Source organism: Coccinella septempunctata, chromosome 7 (genome assembly GCF_907165205.1).
Source record: "Coccinella septempunctata chromosome 7, icCocSept1.1, whole genome shotgun sequence".
Taxonomy (NCBI): Eukaryota; Metazoa; Arthropoda; class Insecta; order Coleoptera; family Coccinellidae; genus Coccinella; species Coccinella septempunctata.
In genome coordinates this window covers 8,653,156-8,679,032 of record NC_058195.1, presented here as the reverse complement: position 1 = coordinate 8,679,032, position 25,877 = coordinate 8,653,156, and the positions used below count along the sequence as shown (strand labels likewise).

Here is a 25,877-nt window from a genome sequence, read left to right as displayed (position 1 = left end):
TTATGGTTTCAACATCGAAGAGATATTCTAGTCCAATTTATCGATGATTGAAAGAGATGTTAAGGTCAAGAGGTTTGGTAATAGTGGATTTCAGATTTCATTCGAAGGAATGATTGGAAATTAATGGAAGAACTTTTTTTAGCAGCACTAAGAAAAAATTTGATTTATTATTTGTGGTCATCTAACTTTTCACATTTTTTTTACGCCAAATTTCGTTAAATGTTATGCGAAACTTGAGAAATATAAACCTATTCAACTGTTTTCAATAAAACGGAGTGAACTAGGAATAAGTGGGTCAAATTTTATTTCCATTATTTATAATAATTTTTTACGAAGACCTAGGGGGTAAAAAAATGTTTTTCTCTAAGTGTATAGTTCCAACTTGCAGGTCGATATTCTGTGATAGAAGCCAGAATTCTGAGTTTCAAGTCGAAATTTTGTGATACAAGTCAGAATTTTCAGTCGTAAGTTGGAATTCTGAGATACAAGTCAGAATTATGAGATACATGTCAAAATTCTGAGGCAGAAGTCAGAATTCTGAGGTAGAATTCGGAATTCTGAGGTACACGTTAGACTTTCATCTCATAATTCCGATTTGTAACTGAGATTGTATTCGATTTATTATACTTTGGGAGTGAGTTACTGCTTAAATGGAATCACTCCTTAGATACATGACTTTATTGAGTAAAAAATGCTACAAAATGAGACGGTACGATTAAAAATGAAAAGAAAAGAAATCTCAAAATCTGAGTATCCTTCATTAAGAACAAAATAATACATTTTCCTCCTTGTGTATCATCAGATTCACCTCAACAACAATAAACGGAAAAATAGGAAATATAGGAGGGGTGTACTGAGGGATACACTGGTTGACGAATTCTTGATCCTGAAAAATATATTCTTGTTGCAGTCGTTTTCCATGCAGACTTGACAGCTGGTCACACTTATACGGAGGTGCTTGTTGGAGACCCATTTTTTAACTCGATCGCAGTTCCATGTTGAAGATGCGAAGCAGTTCTTGAAGATATCTGTGTTGTTGTCTATTTGAAGAAACATTCATTGATCAAATCTTTGCAATTAAATCAAAATAGAATTCATTGAAATTATTCAAAGTTTTGGTGGTAATACTACCTCTAAAATTGTTTTTAAATATTGCATTTGGAAGATGGTTATTTGTCAACTGCAGAGATTCGTTGGATATAAATCAATTTATTTATACTTAATGTATTGATTTTCTGCTTCAACCCTTGTGTATACATACTTTGTTTAACTTCATATGCTATGCAGCCACTTTCTGGTCTGGTACAGTTGACAAGCTTTGGTTCTGTGCAATTTCCATTACAATAATAACAGGACTTAACACCTACTCCTTCAGCTGTGAACAAAAAAATTAGAATGAGCAACATTCAGTCAATTTACCAACATACCCCAATTTTCATGAGTATAGCTATACAATTTCACATGTTTACCTAGATTGAATTTTTACTAGCTAAACTAGCTTACTTTGAATTTATTTTTTTCACTTGTACGTACCACCTCAAATGTTTTTTCATTGAAAAAAATGAGTGAGTGAGATCATTGAAAAATATGCACTGTCCCATAGCTTAGCCATTATAAATTTTTGATCGTTGATTCATAACGGCAGAAATTTTGAATTATTATAATTTATAATATTACTGATAAGGGAAGACTAATGCTCCTATTCTAGTAAGGCATAAATTCCGAAATCAAAATTGTAGCAATAAAAGTTGAGGTTCATTTGCTTGCTGAGGATACATATTCAAAATATTTTCAATTTAAATAATTATTTATTAGCTTTTACACATTTGGTTTTTAGATGAAGAATTCTCATCCAATTTCATATCAAGAACTGCATTTTCACTCTATATTCATATGGCTAACGTAAATTCTAATAATATCCAAGCAAATAGAACATGTTTGAGATGTTCCACTTCAAAGTTTGTAATTGAATTATGACTATTTTCACGAGGAATCATTTTCAGATTCGTGAGTTTTTATTGGTTTTTCCATCTACAATTCATGTTTTGTGTTGGATCCATACGATAATATGGTGGATGCACTCTAACATGAAACTGATTCGATAGAAAATTCTAGCTAGAATACTACGAGGAGGAGTTTCTAGATAAGCTTATATCATGCTCTCCTCCAACGTCCAATATGACTTTGTAGTTGTGTGATGGTTTAATTCAATTTTGAGTACTCAATCATTCATCTCGTTCACGGAAATATGAATTTCAATGAACGCAAACGTAATCCAGTTTGATTAGAAATGAGTCACATGTAAATATCGTAAAGCACCCAATTCCCTGCATTTCAAATAATGATTTGCGAAATGACGCTCACAGCTCAGCTAAAACAATTCACATCATGAAATAGCTTTACAAAATATACTTTATGATATTAATTCTCCTATTGATACTTTTCATATTTCTAGGGAAAACTATCCACTTGGAAGTCGTTCGTTTAATAGATTTTTCTCAGGTATATTTTCAATGCACTCGAGAGATTTACCGGAAAAAGGTTCTAGCTAAAATATGAATCAAATAAACTTATCAGCGAATTAGCCATATTGAACAAACACACTCAATATAGATCACCCCTATTTACTCAAGTCGAGATAGTGGATTACTTACTTGTGAGAAAAAAACCAGATAGGAAGACAGAAAAATATAAAACAAACTTAACCGAGCACATCTTGGGAACTGTCTGTGGCTTAAAAAATTCTGCAACTTATCTAGTGAGAGACCCGATTAAATTACATCGGCAAAAATCCTTAGCATGTTTGGATTCCCCTAATCATTCTCGGTGTACAGATTAGAAGTTTCTTATCAGTCTTCTGGCTCGAAGAAGGATAACTTAATTGGTGTGAAAATTAACATTTCCCACATTATTTTTGCTGAAGTGTTGTTCTGATTGTGACCAAACCTGCAAGGTCTGTAGATTGAGAAATGGTGGGCGGAAAGAATGATCAAATTTCAGAAGTGAGGAAAACCTACATCGAAAGAGATGACGTCAAAGATCGTCTAGTCAAAAATCAGTAAGCACATAGTAGAAAGAACTGCGTTTATTCGAGGATATAAGGAAAAATTCTTAGCCTACTATAGAACCAAACAAAATTTCAATGTCACAATATTTTATTACTCAACATATTCTCCTCTTAATTGGATACATTTATTACAACGAACCTGCAACGTCTCTACACCTTCAAGGAAAAATGTTTTTTCTTGCTCTGCACACCAGTCCTCCACAGCTTTTATTACCTCCTCGTTGGAAGGAAATTTACGACCTTTTAAATTTTTTTTCAGTTGAGGAAACAGATGATAATCGGATGGAGCCAAATCTGGTGAATAAGGGAGGCGTTCTAGTAATTCAAACCCTAAATCACAAAGTTTTTGCATGGCAACATGAGATTTATGTGCAGGGGCGGTTTTCTGCAAAAACAAAACACATTTGGATAGCTTTCCGCGTCTTTTCTCTTTAATTTTTTCCCGTAGAGTGGTCAGTAAAGTCGAATAGTAATTTCCAGTTATGGTTCTACCCTTATTCAAAAAATCAATCATGATTAATCCATGGCAATCCCAAAAAACTGAAGCAAGAACTTTTCCAGCAGATTTTTGTATACGAAACTTCTTAGGTCTTGGAGAACCAGAGTGGAAAATTCAAGAGGGGGGGTATATTTTACTTCCAATTCAATTCCAAGGGATTTCTATTGGAAATAGTAATCATGAACATAATTTTCCTTCCTTTCTTTCTTTACATGATGGTGCAACTCAATGATGGCGTTCCTTCATTCATGGAAATATAGCGAAACCATATAGAAGGGGAGGATTTTTTGAGACCATTTCTATAAACTTTATATGCCCTATATACTACTTTTAGAAAGAGATACAATATTTCAGAAGGTCTGTCTAGCTAGAGAATCATTATTTTTTCAAGATCATTTATAGAAATTGAATGGCCTCTTTCATCAAGAAGCTTTTTGATGATAATTATCCAATTTATTTAATTGCAACAGTTGTATTATGGTTTTATCATACCGATTACATAAATCAATTCACGATTGTAGTAGGTATTCATCTTTCCATAAGGATGTAGCGATACATATTTTTTGATTCAGGAAAGTTCGAATGAAAGCTCCTTATACTTTGGAGAATATTTATTATCTCTTTGTAACCCAACCGAAAATCTTCTCATGGATTAAGAAAGTAACGGCCTTATCTGATATGGTCTGTACGCCATGATTCAGAGTGGAAAGTGATCAAATTACTTTATCTTATCAGAGACCTACCTTCCCATAGATATTACCTATGAATAACCGAATTTATCGATCTCCATATCCCAAGTTGGTCACACATCCATCAAAGGCGGTTATCGAAAATCAGTTCCATTATATAACACCCTATATCAACCCCGTCCAAAATGAATTCAATCAGTGCCAAAGAATTCTTGATCACCACCGTTCTGGTTAGTGCTTTTGTTGGTAAGTTCCATAATTTTTTCTGTTTGATTTTCGAAAACCTAGGTATCCTCATTTTGTTGGTTTCTTCAATCAATCATGAACTGTATGCATCTAATAACCAAAGTTCACTACCTACTGATATTTTCAAAGATCATTATTCACATTATTCACTATCATTTTGAATTTTATTCTCAGTCATTTTGCAACAGGATTTCAAGGATTTATCCAGTGTTTATTGAGGTACAAGAATTACAAAGTCGAATCTTTCATTACATATTATCCTCTCTTTATTTTATTTAACAGTCTACAACAAATGGTTCTAATATATTTGGCCAGTTTCAGTTGTGTAAACGTTTTCGTCTCAACTTTCATGTTAAAATTGTGATAAAGATGACCCGTCATCATCTTTGTTCAATTTGGTAATTCAACAATTTGATATCTCATTCCTCAATCAGTTTATATGTCAGGTGACCTTTAATTCTATTCTTTCGACTGGAGAACCCCAGATTTTTAATTCCAGACATAAAAATTGTTATCACTTATATATCAAACAAATTAACTTCCTACCACAGGATTGTCAGTCTTCAATAATTCAAGATACTGGATATTTGTCAGGTTGAATTGTAGTTTTCAAGAATTCTAACTTATGTACATAAACGTGGGATCGCAAACTTTCGTTTCCGAGATACAGTCTGTAAAAGTTTCGATCTACATTTCACAAGATATCCAACTGAAAATTGGCATAGGTATTAGGTATTACAATTGAGAGTTTACACCATGTGACATGCCAATTTCAAAAGCAAATGTACAGGGTGATATTTTTTCTGGAACAACGTCCCCTGTTGTCCTCCAGACCTTTTTTTGGTGTGCAGAAATTCTTCTGAATCAAAATCTTTTTATTTTTCGAACTATATATCAACCCCGGTCATTTTCTTGACTAATTCGAGGTCGTAGATTACGAATATGTGGGATCAGTACTTTGGAGAAAAAATCACTTTTAGAGGAAAAGTTCGAAAAAATCTGTCAACTTTGAGGAAATGTAACCGCCAGAAAAGAGGCACTGCACATATGCTGATTTTTTTTGTGATAGATTGTTTCTTTGCTAATAGAGGAAACCAACTTTCATTCATTGACCGCCTACAGTTTAGATTTTATGATTTTTTTCGCGAAGAACCAAGATTTCCGATTTTTCATCGAGCATAACTTGAAAACTAATCCTTTCAGCAAAATTCTGTTTGCATATTCGTAACCTACGCCCTCGATTTAGTAAATACTGCAGTTTTGATGGAAATCGGAGAGATCAAAAATTTTTCAAAATATTCTCACATACATATTGCCAAGGCTTCTTGATTTTCTGGGTCAAAAATTAGCAAGGGGTTAGGCCCCCCTAAAATGACCTATTTGCTACTCTGTCTCATGTACGGATCCATCACTGGTTATTTTTGAACAATAAAAACTCATTTTTAATTTTTTCTGAAAATGAATGAAGTATTTTCACCTTAATTGTTTATAAAAGTAACAAATAGTAATATTTTCATGTCTGCTGGATGTTGTAGTTAACAATTATCATCGTACATTAAATGAAGACTGGCCAAATCGATCATTTTTCAATTCAGGGTTCAAAACCATTCTTTCCATCAATGATTTTTTTTCATTGTACGAATGAATGACTTCTACTGATTTCACAAATTTCAGTTTTTCAATTTGAAGAATATTTATGGTTTATGCATTGATCAATAGATCAATATGATCGATGTGTTCATTGAACTGGCTTCCATTGATGTTATGATTTCTTCCAGTGTTCAATAATGCTTTTTTTTTCAGGCTTCTCCTATGGGATCGATTGTTATTACTGTGATCCAACAGATAAAGGTTGTGATGATCCAATTGCAGCAGGAAAAGGATATCCCAATTGCGACGGTTTAACTGGGAACAATAATCCTATGACCAGAGTTCTCGATCAAGAAAGAGAAAGGGTGGAGAACAAAACTCAAATATCATATATTTGCGGTGCTGTTAAAGTCTCAAATAAGCAAAATAAAAGTAAGTTTTTTACTCGTATAAAATATATCATTCGCAGGTTCATAGTTGTTGAATGCAGTGCGATATAAGTTTTTTAAATGAAAATCTTTGCTTTATTTCAGCATTCGAGGGAATCTACAGGACGTGCTTGCTAAACACAACAACAGCCGACCATTGTAAAATCCTGAAGAACGAATTCGAAAATGAGAAGTTTGGGCAAGTTGTCGAGTGCTTGACATGCGACGAAGCATTGTGCAATAGCTGGACCTTGGACAACTTCAAAAATTCAAGTCCGGAAAGTTTCACATCAGTTCTGCTCTACACTTTCCTGAGCTGCTTCTTTGTGGTTTATGTGATCTGATTTCGAATAAACCTTTTGAACTGTCGAACTCTTATTGTAAGTCGAGAAGGAAAGACATAATTTTTTTATATTTTATTAAAAAAATCATGCATACATATTTTCATAACATACAAGTTTACATTCATTGTTTTCGATAAATAAACAGGGGAGTTCTCGAAACGTCTTCATTTATTACCTATATTCTCTCACGTCGAATAAAAAATTTACATATTTCTTCTGTATCAAATGTTTGGCGAATATTGAAAAAGGTCCCTAGTTTATTTTCAGCCATCTGTCTATCGAATATTCCAGCGCAGCTATCCATCTGAAAAAACAATAGAAGAAGAGATAGAGACACTCTTTATCACTTCCGGCATATTCCAATGGCAAATTTTGAAGGTGGCATAAATTCTAATTCAAAGAATTCCTACCTTCTTCTGTCAGCATCAGATTCTGTGTGGAAGAAATAGTGTTTCCTGTCAGGATCCGGAGGAATTATTTCAAAAGCATGCTTTTTACTGCCAGGTAACGATTGTTGCACTCTATATCCATGCAGGTAGGCCACACCTGAAATAAAAACGTTCTCATTATGTCAATAAAGGAGGAGGGGAACCGAAACCCACCAAAAGCGTTCTTGGAGCTAGCATCGGAATAGAAATAGAGGCAAGCATCCTTCAACACGCAATATCTCCTACTCCAGCTCTTCCACTGGTTACCAAGTTTGACCAAATAGCCGAAGCAGTCAGGATTCGTGATAGAACAGGGTGCAAGCACCAAATTTCTCTTGGTTTCCTCCAGGAATTCGTCTACGATCTGACTGTCTGCTATAGCCTTGGATATGACCTCCATCCACCTCGCTTGGGCCTCTCTATTGTCGGCCGAAAGGTGCAGGGGCACTGAGTCCGGCCTCTGTATGCTGAATCTGTGTGGTTTTGATAGACCTCCTTCGTTGTCTTCCAGCTTTCGAACTTCGTGGTCGTAGAGCATCATCGCCCCAACTGGCTGTTTATCCTGGTGAAAAGAAACGATCATTATAAGAAGGATAGCCCAAAATTCCAGTACTTTATGATGAATTCCACAAAATAATGAACCTGTAGCAGTAATCAAGCGATGATATTTAAGGATGATACTCACAGAATCAGTCTTATAGTAATACAGGCAATTATTTTGTCTCAGGACAAACCATCGTCGTATCCATTTGTTAGAAGGTATACCACTGGCGTACCCACTCAATTTCCAGAGATAACCACTGTAGAGGGCAGGAGTGGAATGTACATCTTGTGCTGGGTTGACGGCGTAGCATGTTCTAGCAACCTACACAGGTGAAATCGTGAAAGATGCTGAGTGGATTGGATGAATATACATCAAGGTGATGACACTAATCTTGGTATATATTTTGAGCAGAATTTAACTCACCTCTTATGTTAAATTACATAAGGTGAAGTTAGGTTAGGTCACGTTAAATTTGCTGAGGTTAGGTAAGGTGAGGACACGCAAGATTTAGGTTAGGTAAAATAAAGTTAGTTTGGGTTGGGACAAGTTGGAATAGGTGAGGTTAGGTCAGGTAAGGTTTGGCTAAATTTTTAATTTAGGTTTTCACTCACCTCTAGGGTTAGGGTATCGCTACCAGCATGTGCGATTTTGACAACTTCGGAATGACTTTTATCTATAACACTGACGCCATTAACAGCTAAAACTATGTCTCCTACTTCTAACCCCGATGTTTCTGCTGGTGTGCCAGGTTCTATGGCGGATACGACTACTGGTTTTGATCCGTGTATCCGGAATCCAAATTCTCCTGACTGTCTTTGTACCACTACTGTTTTGTCGCTCTCTGGAATCGAAAAAAAGTTATATCATACACTACTGATGGTATCAGTATTGAGGTCCTGTAGGTTATTCGTTATTTCATCACACCAAATTGAGTTAGTACACCATGATCTTTATTTTCTTCTGCAATAAAAGAGTAAAGATAGCATGATATGAAGTTTATTCTTAAATGGAAGAATTTCCAACTTGCGTTTACATCACCCAGAGTGAAGAGGCTTCTGGTTGTTGAAATGGATGGAAAAATGTTGAGAAGAACATATTTTCTCTGAATGTCTGTGAATAATTGTCCAATAGAATGAGATCAACAGAGCATCCCATTCAATCTCCATCAATTCAATGTCAAGAAAAGTGACAAAAATAAGTTGCAAGAAAACTAGACAGATTTACTCAGACATTCATGATGTATTTCAAGCGATCTTAATGAATGTTAGGAAAAATGCCAAGTAACGTGTTACGATTCCACAACAAATGTTAGTATGTTCGATTTCTATCTGCTTTTATTACCGTTTCGCTCGGCAGTGATCACGTTCAAGGCCTGATTTTCCTTGCACCAAATCACTAACATGAGTTTCAGTATTTCTTCCAATTTGTGCCGAAGATGATTGTGGTCATCTTCGGAATCGGCGGTAAAACCATTCTCTGACAAAATGAAAATATTCAAAATAATAAACAATCCATAAAAATTACCGTAAAATTAAATTTCATTAAAATGTGAAGAATAGGGCTTATTATTTGATAGTGACCTACTTGATCCTGGCCAAATAATGGATACCCTACATTTTTCATATCTTCTTAGATAAGAGAAGATATAAAAACTTTCAATACCTTTATAGAGATAGGAGAGAAGAAAAATTCAATGATGATGTCATTTAAACTAACAATCTCAGCAAGTACTTCTATTCATTACCTGTAAGATACATCAAGAAACAGTTCTCTACACTTTTAAAACCAAATAAACATTATGTATGGATAGTGAAATTTTCTACCACATCACTCACGTAGTATCAAGGTGAACTAGATGAAAGATTGAAAAATTCAGATCCCAATTCAAAGTTTATGAATAAAACATGCGTTCTATGATTGAAGCAATTAATTCGGAACTATGAGGCAAATATTATTATGCTATGGAATTGTGAGGAAATGATTTAGATCTACCCAACACTTTATTATTGAGAGGTACTTTGGACTACTATGGGCACCAAAATTATTCAACAGTTTTCGAATTATCGATTGTAAGGAGGGCCATGCTCTCTGACTCTGACTCTCTGATATACGACCAAGAATAGATTTTTCATAGGTATACGAGGATGTATTTATGTCTAGTTAGCCTAGACCAGTTTCATGCATAAAAAAATATTGCGTTACCGTAGCAACGAACAATAACTCATTAGAAGGTCAGAGTTACGCAATAAATTGAAAGAAAGAAGATGTCCACCGAAATTATGAAAATTGGAGGATCGTGCCATCATGAAGTACCTGTATTTAAAAGGGTTAAGGGGAGAGCAGATTCACGAAGATATGCTCAATACCCTTGGCTTCAAAAGAGGTAAATTTTCCATTGAAGATGATGACCGATCGGGAAGGCCAGTTTCTGTGTCAGTTCCCGAAAATATCGATGCAGTTCATGACATGATTTTATCAGACCGCCGAATAGGGCTAAAACGGATATCTGAAGCACTGAATTTCCATACGAACGCGTTCATAATATAGTTCAAGTCAATTTGGACATGAGAAAAATTGCTGTAAAATAGATCCCCGAATGTTTAAATGTTGACCAAAAGCGTACAAGGGTAGAAGCATCCCTCTCGATCTGTGCTCGATTTGAAAAGGATGTAGACTTCTTAAACCGAATTGTTACTATGGACGAGACTTGGGTACATTTCAACGATCCAGAAACAAAGCAACAACCGATGGAATGGCGACACTCTGGTTCTTCAAGACCTAAGAAGTTTCATGTCCAAAAATCTGCTGGAAAAGTTCTTGCTTCAGTTTTTTGGGATTGCCATGGAGTAATCATGATTGATTTTTTGGATAAGGGTAGAACAATAACCGGAGAATACTATTCGACATTACTGACCACTCTATGGGAAAAAATTAAAGAGAAAAGACGCGGAAAGCTATCCAAAGGTGTTTTATTTTAGCAGGACAACGCCCCTGCACACAAATCTCATGTTGCCATGCAAAAAATTCGTGTTTGAATTACTAGAACATCCCCCTCATTCACAAGATTTAGCTCCATTCGACCATCATCTCCGTCCTCAACTGAAAAAAGTTTGAAAAGTCGTAAATTTTCTTCCAACGAGGAGGTAATAAAAGCTATGGAGGTCTGGTTTGCAGAGCAAGAAGAAATATTTTCTTTGAAAGGTCTAGAGACGTTGCAGGTTCGCTGTAATAAATGTATCCAATTAAGAGGAGAATATGTTGAGTAATAAAATATTTTGACATTGAAATTTTGTTTGGTTCTATAGTAGGCTAAGAATTTTTCAATATATCCTCGTACATGTTAATGCACAGTTTCATTTTATAGAGATGCATAATATGTTACACCAGCGTCCCTCAAAATTGTTCGGCACCATATCAAATAAATTAGCAGCAGTCATACCTCGTGAGCAGAGACGGAAATATTCGAATTTTTGTTTTGGAAACACTTTCCTCCCCCAACTAAACGGCGGCGCTGGCAGCTGTATAGAATTGGCACCGCGTTTTCTCGAGTGAAAACGAAACGGTATGTTTATTTTATTTTTCCCAGGATCAAAGGAAAACGTTGCGGCAATGAGAAGCAGTAGAAAGGATCTGGGATAAATAGGCAGGAAATTTTATTGAGGAAATGCAATTACGGCAAGTTGCGACTGGGTTATTTCTGACTGCGGCTGGAGTTGGTTAGGTTGAATATCCTCGTTTTTTTTTCTGCAGGTATGCGAGATATTTCACTGGTTGAGATTTCCTGAACAAATCGAATTAACTGTTTATCTAAAGAAGTATATTCTGGGATCGTTTACTGAAGGTAAGCAAGTTGTAGATGGTATGCAATGACCACTGTCCTAAGCTTGGCAAAGAGGAGGTGTAGGTCTAACATTTAGTGACCAGCCGATGGACCCAAAACTAAGCAGAGTGTCAAAACTATTTTGATTCATCGACCACTACAAGTCAAGCTGAAGAATAATTTAGCAAAAATAGGACAAATCAAATATCTGAAAGTGTAAAGAGCAGATCCACCTTGTATCAAATCAGGAAAGAATTCAGATAAAAGAACATACTTTTTATTGGTCGCTCTGGATCTAGAAAGACTTGGACATAGAAAGAAGTTCTAGGGTTGATCCCAATAACGTGCCTGATCAATCCCAAAAATGATTTATTCACATCAATGTATAATGTGATCATAAGCATTATGTCATTCATAAATCAGTTGTGATTTATGGGCCATTATTCACTGGTCTATTAAACTTCATGGTCAGACAGAGGCTCTAAACATTAAGAAATGGCTATAGCAATATTGAAATATAAGAAGAGATTTTTTCACAATGGTTAAAAAGTACAGTATTCTACTCGCATAGAAGGAGAAGTATAGCGATGTTCAAATATACAAGTTATTTTTTGACGTACGAGGATATATTGAAAAATTCTTTTCAATACTACTACTAAACCAAACAAAATTTCAGTATCAAAATATTTTATTACTCCTCTTAATTGATGGATTCATCTATTACAGCGAACCTGCAACGTCTCTAGACCTTACAAAAAAAAATGTTTCTGCTTGCTCTGCAAATCAGACCTAGTAATTCAAACCCTAAATCACGAATTTTTTGCATGGCAACATGAGATTTGTGTGAAGGGGCGTTGTCCTGCAAAAACGGAACACCTTTGGAGAGCTTTCCGTGTCTTTTCTCTTCAATTTTTTCCCGTAGAATGGTCAGTAATCTCGAATAGTAATCTCCAGTTATTGTTCTACTCTTATTCAAAAAATCAATTATGATTTCTCCATGGCAATCCAGAAAAAACTAAAGTAAGAACTTTTCCAGCAGATTTTTGGACACGAAACTTCTTTTAGGTCTTGGAGAACCAGAGTGTCGCCATTCCATCGATTGTTGCTTTGTTTCTGCATCGAAGAAATGTACCCAAGTCTCATCCATAGTATCAATTCGGTTTAAGAAGTCTACGTCGTTTTCAAATCGAGCACAGATCGAACGCGATGCTTCTACCCTTGCACGCTTTTGGTCAACATTCAAACATTTGGGGATCCATTTTGCAGCAATGTCCAAATTGACGTGAACTACATGATGAATGCGTTCGTATGAAATATTCAGTGCTTCAGATATCCGTTTTAGCCCAATTCGACGGTCTGATAAAATCATGTCATGAACTGCATCGATATTTTCGGGGACTGACACAGAAACTGGCCTTCCCGATCGGTTATCATCTTCAATGGAAAATTTACCTCTTTTGAAGCTTGCAATTCAATTTTTCACGGTCGCATACGAAGGACATTGATCACCAAGGGTATTAAGCATATCTTCGTAAATTTGCTCACATCTTAACCCTTTCAAATACAGGTACTTGATGATGGCTCGATACTCAAATTTTTCGATTTTCACAATTTCGGTGGACATCTTCTTTCTCTCAATTTATTGAGTAACTGTGGTTTACTTTTTTGACCTCAAACTTCACACTGACACTTCTAATGAGTTATTGTTCGTTGCTATGGTAACGTAATATTTTTTTATGCATGGAACTTGTCTAGGCTAACTAGATATCAATACATCCTCGTGAAAAGCCAAATATTTGTGAGCGATGAAAATGCTTATTCCAATATCAATTACAGACAAAAATGTGACACATATAAAAAGTAGGCTTAGTTTTGAAAACCGTAAAACTATATATCCTTCGGGATGAAATAACATAGATGGACTAACAAAAATGAATCGCTGTAAAAATGTGAGGTTGAATATTTTTGGAAAAATCACACACTTTTTTGTTGATTGGAGAATGCAACAATTTCCTAATTCACTCCCAAACGTGGAAAAAATTCTAGCTGAGCTTGCTCTGATTCACAATCAATTTCTCAATGAAAAAAAAGTAACCATGTTCTTTTGTTACAATTATTATCAAATGAATTCGATAGTTCATAAGAAAAAACGATTCCACACATCGACATATATTCAGTTTATAGCTATAAAATACGAAGATTGTAAAGAGAAAAGACACCAGTAACCTGTGTATGACTACGATTTGAAATTAAAAAAATTTAAGCTTCATCTCAAACCCTTAGGTAAGTACTCACCTAGCGCCATTGATAAATCAGAACAAGCATTCCTGGTGGACAACTCACAACTATTTAACCTACGGTCACCGTTTCATTTTTGTACTGCATAGCTATTTCTGATTCACATTCTTCACTACTCTAAAAATAACCACTTTCGGAATTCCAAGCTTTCGCTCTGAGGTGAAGGGGTCGGGTTGTGCGATTCATGCCTATGGAAGCTTCGATCCTAATTATTTGTTTACATTGATGTAAACACGGAGGCAGAAAGCGTCAAGAAAAACGAGGCAATCTATGCTGAATGCTCCTTTTCTGCGCCATTTCCGTCGATGACTTCAATTGAACCTTTCGCAATGCACATGGTGAATTCATGACCACCACAAGGATCAAGATGTATATCCTAGATCTTGGAAATCAGCAGGATAATCTTTCGTTCTTGCCAGCTGAAAGTCATGTGACAGATACAAGAAAACTAGGGTCACCAGGTGGCAATGCAACCACAAGAAGTTAGTGTTTAGTGCCGATGGAATGATCCATGCCTATTTCTTCCAAACTTGATATATCTTCATTCTTAATAACGTTTTGACCTCAGCATTTTTCGCGTAGACGCTTTATTTTGCCAGGAGTTTCTCTCAGCACCCAGAAGAATCAAATTCGTCATTCTCTGCTGAACCTAATCTCAACTCTATGAGTTGTTCTATGTTCTATGAGTTTGAAAGCTCTGAGATGTCGTTCTAGATAGGACTGATTTTACAGTGTGTCCCAGATAAGATGGGAGATAGAGAACATCTAGTGAATCACGTAAAATCTCCATATGCAGTATCTAGGAGTTAATTTTCTTCAGAGGTGCTTTTCAAAGTGAAGAAAGTAGTTGTCTAGTTACTAGAGCTACAGAGAGTTTATCATTACGACTTTCAGTGGTAAACTGTTTACCTTCAACCACCTGAAGATGCTATTCTGAGGAGGAAACACATGTCGTGGTTTAACAACTCATTCTTGTGGAAATCATCTAATCTGTTTTCAGTTATGGATTTTCATCAAGTATCGGCCACATCAATTCAAGATTTTTCCAAGACCGTTATAACATATGCGCCTTTAACCATATTAACATTTAACTCTGCTTAACATTGCGTTGCGACGGAGTTTATTTGGCGCCAAACTCAAAGGACTTTCGGCATACAATGAATAATGGATGACACAAGTCGGCGACAACCTAGAATAGGTTGACTGATGGATTAGATAACAATTACATAATCGTCTGCCTATTCGTAACAGGACCATTGAGATAAAAAATGCCACCATTCAGTTAATTTCACGCTCAATTTCTGCCCTCAACCTTCGTCAGATCAAATCTGCTATGAAGGTGAGGACAGCGATCCAAATTTAGACGCTGAAAACACTGCGAAATGATTGAGGTGCAATTGACACTGAAAAAATAAGATTTTGGCAGAGCCAGACGCCGAGATAGCTTGTCTCGGTATTTTTTAGAGTTTTCTTGGAAAATTCTCTCATTGCTTTGAGTCATAACATACTCGCATTCATTTCGAATAGTTAGGTAAATCATAGCTGAAGTTTATTGAGTCGTTTATTCAGGAATGCACATTATTTTAATGGGTTGAACCTTGAAAAAGTCGTATCAGATTTATATCATCGATTCTGCTGAACTAAATCTTGATATCTCATGATATGAAACATGTAATGGCCATTAAAAATCAACCAACCTCACTATTTTGATTGTCCCTAACAAAAATCTAAAACTTTCTGCTAGAAATTTTTAAAGGGAGGATATTATCACTCAGAATATTATTGAATCCTTTCCAATCGAATGTGGACATTCTCGTGCTGGACTTTTTATGTAACAATATTGTATTGGTTGTCCCTGACTTAATTCTGACCTACTTTTCTTGTCTGTCCGCATTTTTCCAAGGAAATGTGTAAAAATTTATTTCTGAGATAGTTAAGCTGGCCATAAAACGTCCAAGTTCAGACACACTGAAATATTTACTGGTTGTTATTATACAGGTCCCATTCCACGTAAAAGTGAAATTATGAGGTGGTGGAAATTTTGGCGAATTCATTGAATAGCACACAGTTAATATTCAATTATTCAACCAACAATAAAATCAGAGAAGTGATATAGTTTCCGTCAAGCTCCTAGCAGAGCAGAAACTGACAGTGCAGATCCTGTGTACAGAGGGCCATGCCATTTCTAGCCAGGGAAAAAAATACTTTGTATGACAAAATTTTTTGAGAGCAAGCTAGCCGACTTGAAGCAATACTGGCACTCTTCGAAGTCTGGAAAGTTTGAATGATGAAGCATTCATGGGTAATGTTGCCGTATTTCTGAAGATGAGTAAGAGGAACATAACAGGTTGATTCATTTTTGGTAGAATCATCTGGAAACACTCAAAATGAAGACAGCACCCGAATACTGCCGAAACGCTGAAAATAATGCTAAAAAATTATGAAAATATCCTACACAAGGCTGGAACTCCGACGTATCATATGTGCACCTTTAGACGTAAGCATAAAACGTCAGTATTCCGTCTGTTGTTTTATTAATGTACCCAAAAACCCACTCTTCAAGACACACTCAATGTTCCATACCTCTCCGTATAGCCAACAATCAATAATAACCTGAAATATCCTCACAATCCAATTGGCATGCTCGACAGAAACGACTGCGTTTGAAATTTGAATGCCAAAAGCAATTTCGGACACCTTTGAGACCTCTAAAAATAAGTCACATCGTCACCTTTATCACCGGTGAGTCAGATGGTCTTACACACAATTCAGCGTGTTCTGTTCCCGCGGAAACACAGTCTGCTGACTTATTGACGAGTTGATTGAGAGCTTGTTTTCGAGCGGTAAGCAGTTGGCACAGTTGGTCAACGATAATTTCTGAATGTATTTATCACGTTCACCGTTTTCTTTCGGGATGACAATCACGGCTGTCGATAACCGAAAAATGACGAAAACCCTATTTTATTTTGAAGTTTATTGAGCATGTGGGAAGTTAGAGCATCGGCCAACAGACTCTTTTGTTTCCTCTCAAGAACCAAGAGATTTTCGACCTACCGTCATTCCACAAAGAGGCATTTGCTCGTGTAGTTCTCCATTTATCTAACTCTAAACTGTCATTGACAACTGACAAGTTGTCAAACATTATTTTGTTGCTTTCTCTGACTGATACCACATAAATTAGTGCAAAGCCATATCGTTGCTTAGCGTGGCCGGCAAAATTCTCTCGAAGATTATGGCTAATCGTCTGATTCCACTCTTCGAAAAGCTTTTACCCGAATCCCAGTGCGGCTTTCGACCAAATCGAGGTACGGTGGACCTAATTTTCACACTGCGACAACTGCAAGAGAAGGCCCGTGAACAACAATCAAGGATCTATACAGCCTACCTCGATTAAAGTAAGACCTTCGACTCGGTGGATCGGAGAGCGCCATGGAAAATCATGGGACACCTTGGAGTACCCGAAAAATTCTTAGCAGTGTGTAAAAGCCTTCATACCAACAACACCGCTAGAATACATCATAATGGCTCTACAACCGACCATTTCTCAACCAACTCTGGAATAAAACAAGGCTGCGTGTTGGCGCCTTTTCTGTTCGATATTTTTGCCATAGCTATCTCGATAACTGCTGACACGAGTATGCCTGTAAGAGGTGCTGGAATAAGATTCAGATTTGATGGAGGACTATTTAACCTGAAGCGCCTCCGAGCAAAAAACCGTTCAAAGTTTATCACGGAACTTCAATATGCAGACGACTGCGCACTTATCGCTAGCAGCCCAGAGGATCTACAGATAATGCTAGACACCTTTAAACATATATACGAAGCTTTAGGCCTTAGACTCAATATCGACAGAACCAAAATCCTAGTAAGTCCGCCAGAAAGCCTCCAAACACATATCAGCCTGGAGAATGAAACTCTGGCACAGGTCAAGGAGTTCAAATACTTGGGAAGCTTCATAAATACTAGGGCTAACCTAGACACGGAAATAAAGAACCGTATCAATTCGGCATCATGGGCATTCTGGAAGCTAAAGGTCAGAGTGTTTCAAAATCAAGATCTCAATCTGACGATCAAGACAAAGCAGTCGTCCTCCCAACGCTTCTTTAGGGAAGCGAAAGCTGGACGCTCAACAGGCGACATATTAAACAGCTTGAACAAACGCAACGTCATCTAAGACAGATAATGCACATCAGATGGTTCCACAAAGTTTCGAATGCAGAAGTCTTGCAACGCGCGAGTTGTTCAACAATTGAGACTCAAGTAACGAGGGCAGTTGATGCCAATCATAACTGGGAACAACTAGCCTTAGACAGGTCACAGTGGTGCACAGTTATAATGGAGACTCGAGAAGAATACAGCGGCGGCCAGATCTGGTTGGTGACTATCCGTGTCCGGACTCCGGAGTGTGGAAGGATCTGTAGGTCACGGTTGGGTCTCTTCAGTCACAGGAGGGCACACAGTAGCAATTAGCCCTAAGGAATTTTAAGTCTTGTCTTTTTGTAGATTTATTCCCGGTCACGGGATACAGCAATGAATGAATGAATGATTGAGTAGCGCAAATCATTGATGTTTTATTAATCTTGTGTGGATTTGTCGATATACTTTGAACATTCCCAAAAAAATTTAGTCCATCGTTATTTTTTACGGATTTATGAATTCTAAAGAGAAATAATCGTCATAAGTTGACTATTGCATGAACGTCATCACAAATTGAGAGATATATTTATCACCAGGCAAATCTAACTCAATTACTAAAATATTTCTGGCCCAACAACCCTGGATGAGTTCGAAAATTTACGAGCCTGTTCCACGTGAACCATCCGATGAAAGTTTAATGTAGCGCGAAAAGTTCTGCATTCCGCAGATCATAATCCGACGGCATATTTCGAATGCGAAAATTAAAAATAGACCAGATCGGCATATCTGACATGCGAACGATAGAATCGGGCGTAAAATCAATCCGTTCCAGTGGGCACTTATTGTTTGTCCCAAATTTTCGGGTCCCCCCTGTTTTAGTGCCCTCGTGACATATAAAAATAGTTGAATCAACAACATTCCTCTTCGTTCTGCGTGCCGTCATTTAGATTTCACCTACTTTTTGGATTTACGGGGACAGACACGCGCAAACAGGATCGGCTCGAAGCGTTTTTCCACTTTCGATAAGAAAAACGCCTAAAATTCGCAAGTGGATTTATGGTGGCCCCAATAATGGCCTAATTAAGACCAGACTATCACTGAAGTAAAGAAAACAATGAACATTTTTAATATTCTCATAATTTTAGGTTACCTGAGATACGTAACTTTTTTTTAACTCATAGCACAAGGATAACGATACAAGTATGATCAGAAAATATGACTGGGCATTTGAATTGAACCTGGTTTCCTATAGATGGCCCACATCATTTGTAGATAGAGTGGTAGTAAATGGAAATCGCTCTTGACATAATGTGCATCACTTACAAAAATTGAGTTAATTCAGATGCATATCATCCGCCGATGTGAATATCAACAAGTATTACGATCTGAATTGAACTAGCCAATTTGCCATCTTCAGAACAACTAAATGGAGATCGTTCCACTGAAGAAGAGTAGATGCTGACCATGGTTTCGGTCTAATTTGACCTAGTCAGAGCAACACAGCTCTTACTCCGATGGAAAAACGCGTGGAATTGATGGACCCTAATAAATTGTTTTGGTAGCATAATAATACCGCAGTCAGTCCATCTCTGATCATGAGTTTTATCATCATTAAACACTTCTGCTGCGTATGCCAAGAAATCAAAAGTAAATCTGAATCACACAGCTCGAATATTTTTATTTTGAATATACATAAAAACATCCATTTATTTATCGGACGCCAAAGAGGTGACAAATTCGCGTGTTTTTCGAGAGTTAGACGCTGAATATTCTCTTACGAATTGCTTGTTTTGTCCGTTGCGGAACGTTGACCTGATGATGGGGATTACAATTTTAGACTGGCAGATCTCCGTTTTTCATTTTTTCCGCACAATAGCCCAAGAATTTTTAGTTTTATTCAAGTTTTTCAATGAGAAATGCTGATGGCCATCAAAACCTACATTGAAGTTTCGTATAAGAAGATATAAATCGTTTCCCAAAAATATTTTGATGTTCTACGAGAAAACAAGAAAAGTTAATTTATTGACGATAAAGGTAATCATGACACACCTAAGTAGGGCTCTTGGAAGTCCGATCCTTTTGGTTTATTCTCCTTTTGAATAACGAATGAACAAGATCTACTGGAACCTCTTGGAAGAACATATGTTCTTCCTCTTTTGAATTAAAGAACAGTTATGGTACTCACCGAAAGATCTGCTTGTCTGCCTCTTGTACATCTCCAGACATGATTTTCGATGGACCATTCGATGTATAACCGATTGATAGCGTTTTTTGAACTCCTGCTCAGATTCCGTACTAGATACAGAACTTCGTCTCATTTGATCTGAAAAGGTGAGAGAAGATCAGCATAATATATCAATTTGGCACTGGAATTTTAAGGCGCTCACCAACTGGAGAGGTAACTTTCGACTGCATCTCTCTTTCATCCAAACATATCCAAAAACCTTCAGTATAAGGCACATCGTATATACCACAATCATCTTCCTCGTCCGGAGCTCCTGGTAGGACACTAGGACTGGAGTCTGTTGTCCTCAGTATCTCCTGGCTATTCGTCGTTGATCTATCCATAGGTCTCAGTTTCTTGTTGTAAACTATATTAACATCTCTTTCTTCTGACTGGAACAAAAGTGATGCAGACGGTTCAAAAAGTCATTTAACACTATCAAAAACTCACTTTAGCTCTCACGTCAGGTTTGTATCTATGTTTCCTTTGATCCGCCAGCGTACGTTCTTCCGATCTTATCCTTCTGTTGAGTTTTTTGTATATTCTTCCGCTGGGGTGCTTTTGTTTCGGGGAATCCTCAAAACCTGCCGGTGGTTGAACAATATCGTGTTGGCTGCTGTTGCTGCTCTTGTCGATGTCTGTAGTAGTGATTATGTCCACCTCTTTGCCGCAATGTAAACAATGCACCTGTGAGAAATTGCATTTCACTTCAGGGTTAAGTGGAAGGGGAGTAATTACCTGATGGTCAGCTGCGTGACTACTAGGATCGCTGTAGAACACGCTGTCGCTTCCAGGACTGACAGATCTGAGAGATTCCGCACTGAGAGCCTTCAGTTTAGTATTCTCTGGACTCCTGGATTGCGGGCTGCGGCTTTTCGAACTCTTGGAGTTGGGAGACCCAGTTGGACTATGAAATCAATAAAGAATTTAATAACCAGCGCATCAAATAGTTTCTGAGTGTACCTGTTTGCGTTCGTTGTGTTTGCGTCTCCTGGTAGAAGCCCTTTGGATTTCGACGACTTTCTCCTCTGTAAGCTTCCAGGCAGACTTACAGATTTCTCGTCAGACCCTTTCCTAACCGGCTGAACTATCGGAGATCTCGGCAAGGATTTCCTTCTATTACTATCCTTCCCCTTTTTCGATTTTCTCGGCGAGGTTTGGGAAATTATATATTTTCCTACGCCGAAGTCACAACTGGATTCGTCTGAGGTTGCTTTTCTCTCTTCCCTACAAGTCTTGAACCTGTCCTCATCAATCGCATCTGTTCTCAAGTAATGGGATTTTTTTTGTTGGGCCTTCTTATGGTTCTGCATGGGACTCCTGTTTCTCATCTTCGTTCTCTTAGGTTTATCCGACGTTTTGTGATGATCTCTTGAGGGTGATATTCTAACATCTTTCTTCGAGTTTTTGTATTTTTCACTGGGTGAAAGTCTTTGCGGCTCTTGGTGTTTGGTGATTTCTAAAACGTACGGTCTCTTTTTATGATGGGGTTCTGTTGCAGTCTCATTGGAAAGGGATTGTCGAGAATGACTGAAAGAGGAATCAACCATTTTTCGTTGCTGATGAATGCAAAAATCAAACCAATACTTACTCATCTTCGTGAGGCGAATCGTAGCATCTCGAAGTCGGATATTTCTTGAACCGCTCATCCTCTGACGGTTTCGAAGGCACTGTGGATCTCTCTAGTAGGTCTGGACAGGAACCGTTTATGCTGTAGCTTCCGCAAGAGGAGCTTGAATCGGACGGAGTCGAACGGCCAGTTCTAGATTCTTGAGGCACTGGAGTATTTGATGAGCTACGATGATGAGATTTCGGTTCATCTGTCATTGATGGCAGCACCGACGGGACCACCATGTCGTCGAGGAAGTCTCCCTTGGTGCTTTCAAACGAACTCTCTTCGAATGCTGGATGAATGTGACGAACTGATGAGTAAATACCGTTTCCCTACAACAGAGGTGTCCAGTAAGCCTTACCGATGAGGAAATCCTTTGGTTACCATGTCAAATGGTTGTTAGAGTCTTAACTAGACGCTTTTTACTTACCCTACTTGTGGAACCGCTTTTTTTCGAACTATCAGTCCCTGAGTTGGCAGTGATATAGTCGTCGGTAGTAGTACTTTCTGATACGTCAGTGTTAGTCTTACAAGAGTCTGTTCTCGCGAGTAGAAGATCTGGAACGATAGCAGGTTGAGGAGATTTAGATGGAGATTCAGGAGATCGTTTCTTCCACGATAACGAAGATGGCGATGCTTTAAAGTTGAGTATATTGTTTGGTCTCAAGAGCTGCTCTGTCTGGTGTTGGATTTTTGGCTTATTAATGACAATTTTCGGAGTGTTATCTGACTGAGCCTGCAAAAACTGTGTTTTTGGTACTTGATACGAATCAAATCTGGATATAATCACCTGTTCGATGAATTCTTCATCCAAGTTTTCAGTATCGAACGATGATCGTTGCTGATGTTGTAAGAGTAGAAGATGTCGTCTCCTTGATGATGGTGTGAGAAGATTAACCGAGCCAGGAGAAGTGAGCGAAGCCATTTCAGAAGAGCTCACAGCAGTCCCGTTATCAGTACCCGAATCAACTAGAAGAACTGTTGCCTGCGATTCGTTCCAAATACCATCCGAATGATCCCTGTAAGTCGAACTTGTAATTTTCATGTATAACTAATGAATTCACAACCTACCTGTTATCATTCGCTAGAGAATCGTTCGAATTGAAAGGGGATTTCTGTCGTGATACCAGAGAAATGGAAGGAACAACGCATTCATCCTCTGGGGTACAAGAATCGATTTTTTTCTTCTGCCGCTCCTCTTGAGATATGTTTAGACTGTCCTGATGGTTGATGTACATCTTGTTGTAGATCAAGTTCTCATGGAACTCTTCCTCCATTGAATCCTGGGGTTGAACTTGCTCATTCGGATCGTCGAAGGACAAGGAAGAAAATATTGGATCGTCTAGTTTCTTGAAAATTCCCTCGTGTCTTATCGGCGATTTTTGGAAGTAGGGAACGAAGTTTCTGGGTGGTTCGTCTTCGACCTTCAGGTACTCTTCGCTCAGAGACGTGACTTGTTTGACTGGCGAGAGGACTTCGCTCGTATCTTTCAGCTGATCTACCAGTATTTCCCCATCTGACATAGCTTTAGTTAAGGGTCTCTTCGTTAACTTAGGATCCGCAGAGCAAATTTGTGGTTTGAAATCGATAAAAATCTCCTTCTTTGTTTCCGATTCCTCGGACTCGTGGTCGGACTTCGAAACAGATGAAGTCTCGCTGAAACTTGGAAGAGGTGGAGGGATGTCCATCAGAGGAGGAGGTGATGGGTTCAAGATGAAAGGAGATCTTGGTGGTTCATCAGATTGCGTCCTTTGCAGAGGCTCGTGCTCAGAAGAGGTTTCACAATTGGAATATTCGTTTGTTTCTGTGGCTATACCTTGGAATTTGCTACCTGCTTCCGAGAAAGACTTGGTCAGTCTTCTTCCGTTAGAGCCCAAGCCGTTTGTTTGAGCTCCCTGGGACACCATTCTGACCTGAAGATCAAAGGGATGGGTTAAATTGAGATCTATTTGATTTTCACTTGTTCATTACCCTTTGTATGGTCCTTGGACTTAGTGAAATGTTGGCAGCGGCAATAGGTTTTCTGCCTAAACCTAGATCGGTTTGCGTTGCTTGGCATTTCATTGGTGTCCTCTTCAATTTATCTGCAGGGAAAGAAAGAATAGCTATCGAAATGATTGACCTGTGTTTTACGTTGGTTTCTGTCGTACTGTAGTTATTTTTATTTGTTTTTTCGTAGGTGATGAGAACAAATAAACAAAAATTTTATTGGTTTCCGCTGTATTTTCAACTTCCGAAAGTAGATAAGGGCCAAATATTAGAAGTTAGATAAATATTTGCCAGCACTCTATCCTAATTTCGAATACTTTCCTTCCATCTATCATAAACTCAATATTCCGAGCGAGAAACATAAACTTCCAAATTTTATTAGCGGACTGGAATGTCAGCGGCTCTGTTGATTATTAATTTGAAATCGGAATATAACTCCAAGTTTCAATATTGGGTTTATGCCTTCGTTTTGTTTACCAATTCGAAGTTCTGATGGATTCGGTTCCTGGTAATTATACGAAGCGAGTCGGCTCAGAAGAATGTTGAGGTGGGAATGTTCGGTTTTGGCTGCAGAACCGATGCCTGGCAATCAGGAATTGCATAATTCGATTTCCAGAGGGAAGTCAACCCTGTTTACAGGGTGTCCCTGGTAAAATGGGAGTAAATTTGGATATAGGTTCAGAACCTCGAAATAAGGCGAAAATTTGCTTGGTTATGGATTCATTCAACATTTCCAAAGTAGACCAGGGATGAACAAATGAAATTTTGCAGAATAGAGATGCACTTGAAACTAATTTTCTCATCCCTTTCTTGATTTTCTTCCATTAATTTTCACAGGCTTCTAATAACATTATTAAAAATTTTGCATTGAAACGACAATTTCATTTGAAAACTTTATTGTTTCCTGAATTTTTATCTTAACAATGGTAGTGTTTATGTGAAAGAAAATATGTCTCTTGCTCTGTTTTTGAACAACTAACCAAACGCCGTATGATTTTCTCTCGTTGCTTAGGAAATTTTTGTAATTTCTTATCTCAGTTTCACCATCAGCATAGTAGGTATTAAGTATTCGTATTGTATTTGATTTGTGCATAAATTATTCAAAACATTTTTCAAATGAGCAATATGCGTATATGATGTTCAAAAACAGATCAAAGGATCTAATTTATTCTTTTACGGACACACTGGAGAGAGTAATGTTTCCAGAGTAAAATCGTGATTTCAATATATATTTTTTCTCGAGCCTGAATGAAATGTTATGGTGGAAAACAAAAAATGGATTACCCATTTCAACGCTTTGTAGCTCTATGGGGATTGAGTCCTAGGTGCATCCCTATTTGAGACTTATCTATGCAAAATTTCATTTGTTTATCTCTGTCCCTCTGAAAAAATTCAATAAATGTATAATCAAGACGTCATCTCTGAAGCAAGGTAACTCTTTAAAGGAGCGTTTCCGTGCAATAACCCCATAGAGACTTTTCGTCTTATTTTTATGTACTGAGCCTATATCTGAATTCATTCCCTTTAATCCTGGGACACCCTGAATAGAAAAACGCTGCGAATTTCACAAAAATAATATATAATAATATCCCGAGTGAAAGCGATCGTTTAACACAAAATATTCAGAATGAACATTGATAGAAATAAACATTTGAGAACGAATGGTAACCCTCCTGCCAAAACCTTCAATGAACATAAGCTGTTGCCTCAGGGTGCTTTGAATAGCCTTACCTAACCTAACCTAACCTAACCCAGAGCATCATAAATTAACCTTTTTCAATCTAACACAATCTATAATCTAACCTAATTCAACACAACCATAACCTAACCTTTCCTAATCTAACCTAATCTTATCCAACCCAACTTATAAGAAGAGAACTAATTCAAATTGGCCTGATCGATATAACAGTGGCCAACAGCATTACTCCCATCCAAAATGCATGAGATACACAAACTTGGAAG

General features: G+C 37.5%; 3 protein-coding genes across 3 annotated transcripts in view; 1 reads left to right on the top strand and 2 right to left on the bottom strand.

Moving 5' to 3' along the window:
* Positions 1-662: 662 nt before the first annotated feature.
* On the bottom strand, positions 663-2,812 carry LOC123317164. Its single transcript, XM_044903554.1, has 3 exons — positions 2,655-2,812; positions 1,262-1,375; positions 663-1,040 (listed from the first exon to the last, which is right to left on the bottom strand). Exons 1-3 carry the CDS (start codon positions 2,713-2,715, stop codon positions 805-807), a joined length of 411 nt encoding a protein of 136 aa, XP_044759489.1. The 5' UTR covers positions 2,716-2,812; the 3' UTR covers positions 663-804.
* A 1,508-nt stretch (positions 2,813-4,320) lies between these two features.
* On the top strand, positions 4,321-7,022 carry LOC123317061. Its single transcript, XM_044903420.1, has 3 exons — positions 4,321-4,501; positions 6,305-6,523; positions 6,625-7,022. The coding sequence occupies exons 1-3, from the start codon at positions 4,441-4,443 to the stop codon at positions 6,861-6,863; spliced, it is 519 nt and encodes a 172-aa protein (XP_044759355.1). The 5' UTR covers positions 4,321-4,440; the 3' UTR covers positions 6,864-7,022.
* A 2-nt stretch (positions 7,023-7,024) lies between these two features.
* Positions 7,025-25,877, bottom strand: part of LOC123316753 — a 55,565-nt gene continuing 36,712 nt past the window's right edge. The window contains exons 6-21 of the mRNA XM_044902968.1: positions 23,898-24,010; positions 22,998-23,839; positions 22,717-22,945; positions 22,357-22,662; positions 21,906-22,258; positions 21,278-21,844; positions 21,053-21,221; positions 20,765-21,001; positions 20,478-20,706; positions 20,276-20,413; positions 9,177-9,311; positions 8,447-8,676; positions 7,977-8,156; positions 7,466-7,853; positions 7,274-7,409; positions 7,025-7,167 (exon numbers count right to left, since the gene is read on the bottom strand). Coding sequence (XP_044758903.1) covers positions 7,116-7,167; positions 7,274-7,409; positions 7,466-7,853; positions 7,977-8,156; positions 8,447-8,676; positions 9,177-9,311; positions 20,276-20,413; positions 20,478-20,706; positions 20,765-21,001; positions 21,053-21,221; positions 21,278-21,844; positions 21,906-22,258; positions 22,357-22,662; positions 22,717-22,945; positions 22,998-23,839; positions 23,898-24,010 — 4,304 coding nt within the window. The 3' untranslated portion in view covers positions 7,025-7,115. The remainder of the gene's footprint in view (positions 7,168-7,273; positions 7,410-7,465; positions 7,854-7,976; positions 8,157-8,446; positions 8,677-9,176; positions 9,312-20,275; positions 20,414-20,477; positions 20,707-20,764; positions 21,002-21,052; positions 21,222-21,277; positions 21,845-21,905; positions 22,259-22,356; positions 22,663-22,716; positions 22,946-22,997; positions 23,840-23,897; positions 24,011-25,877) is intronic.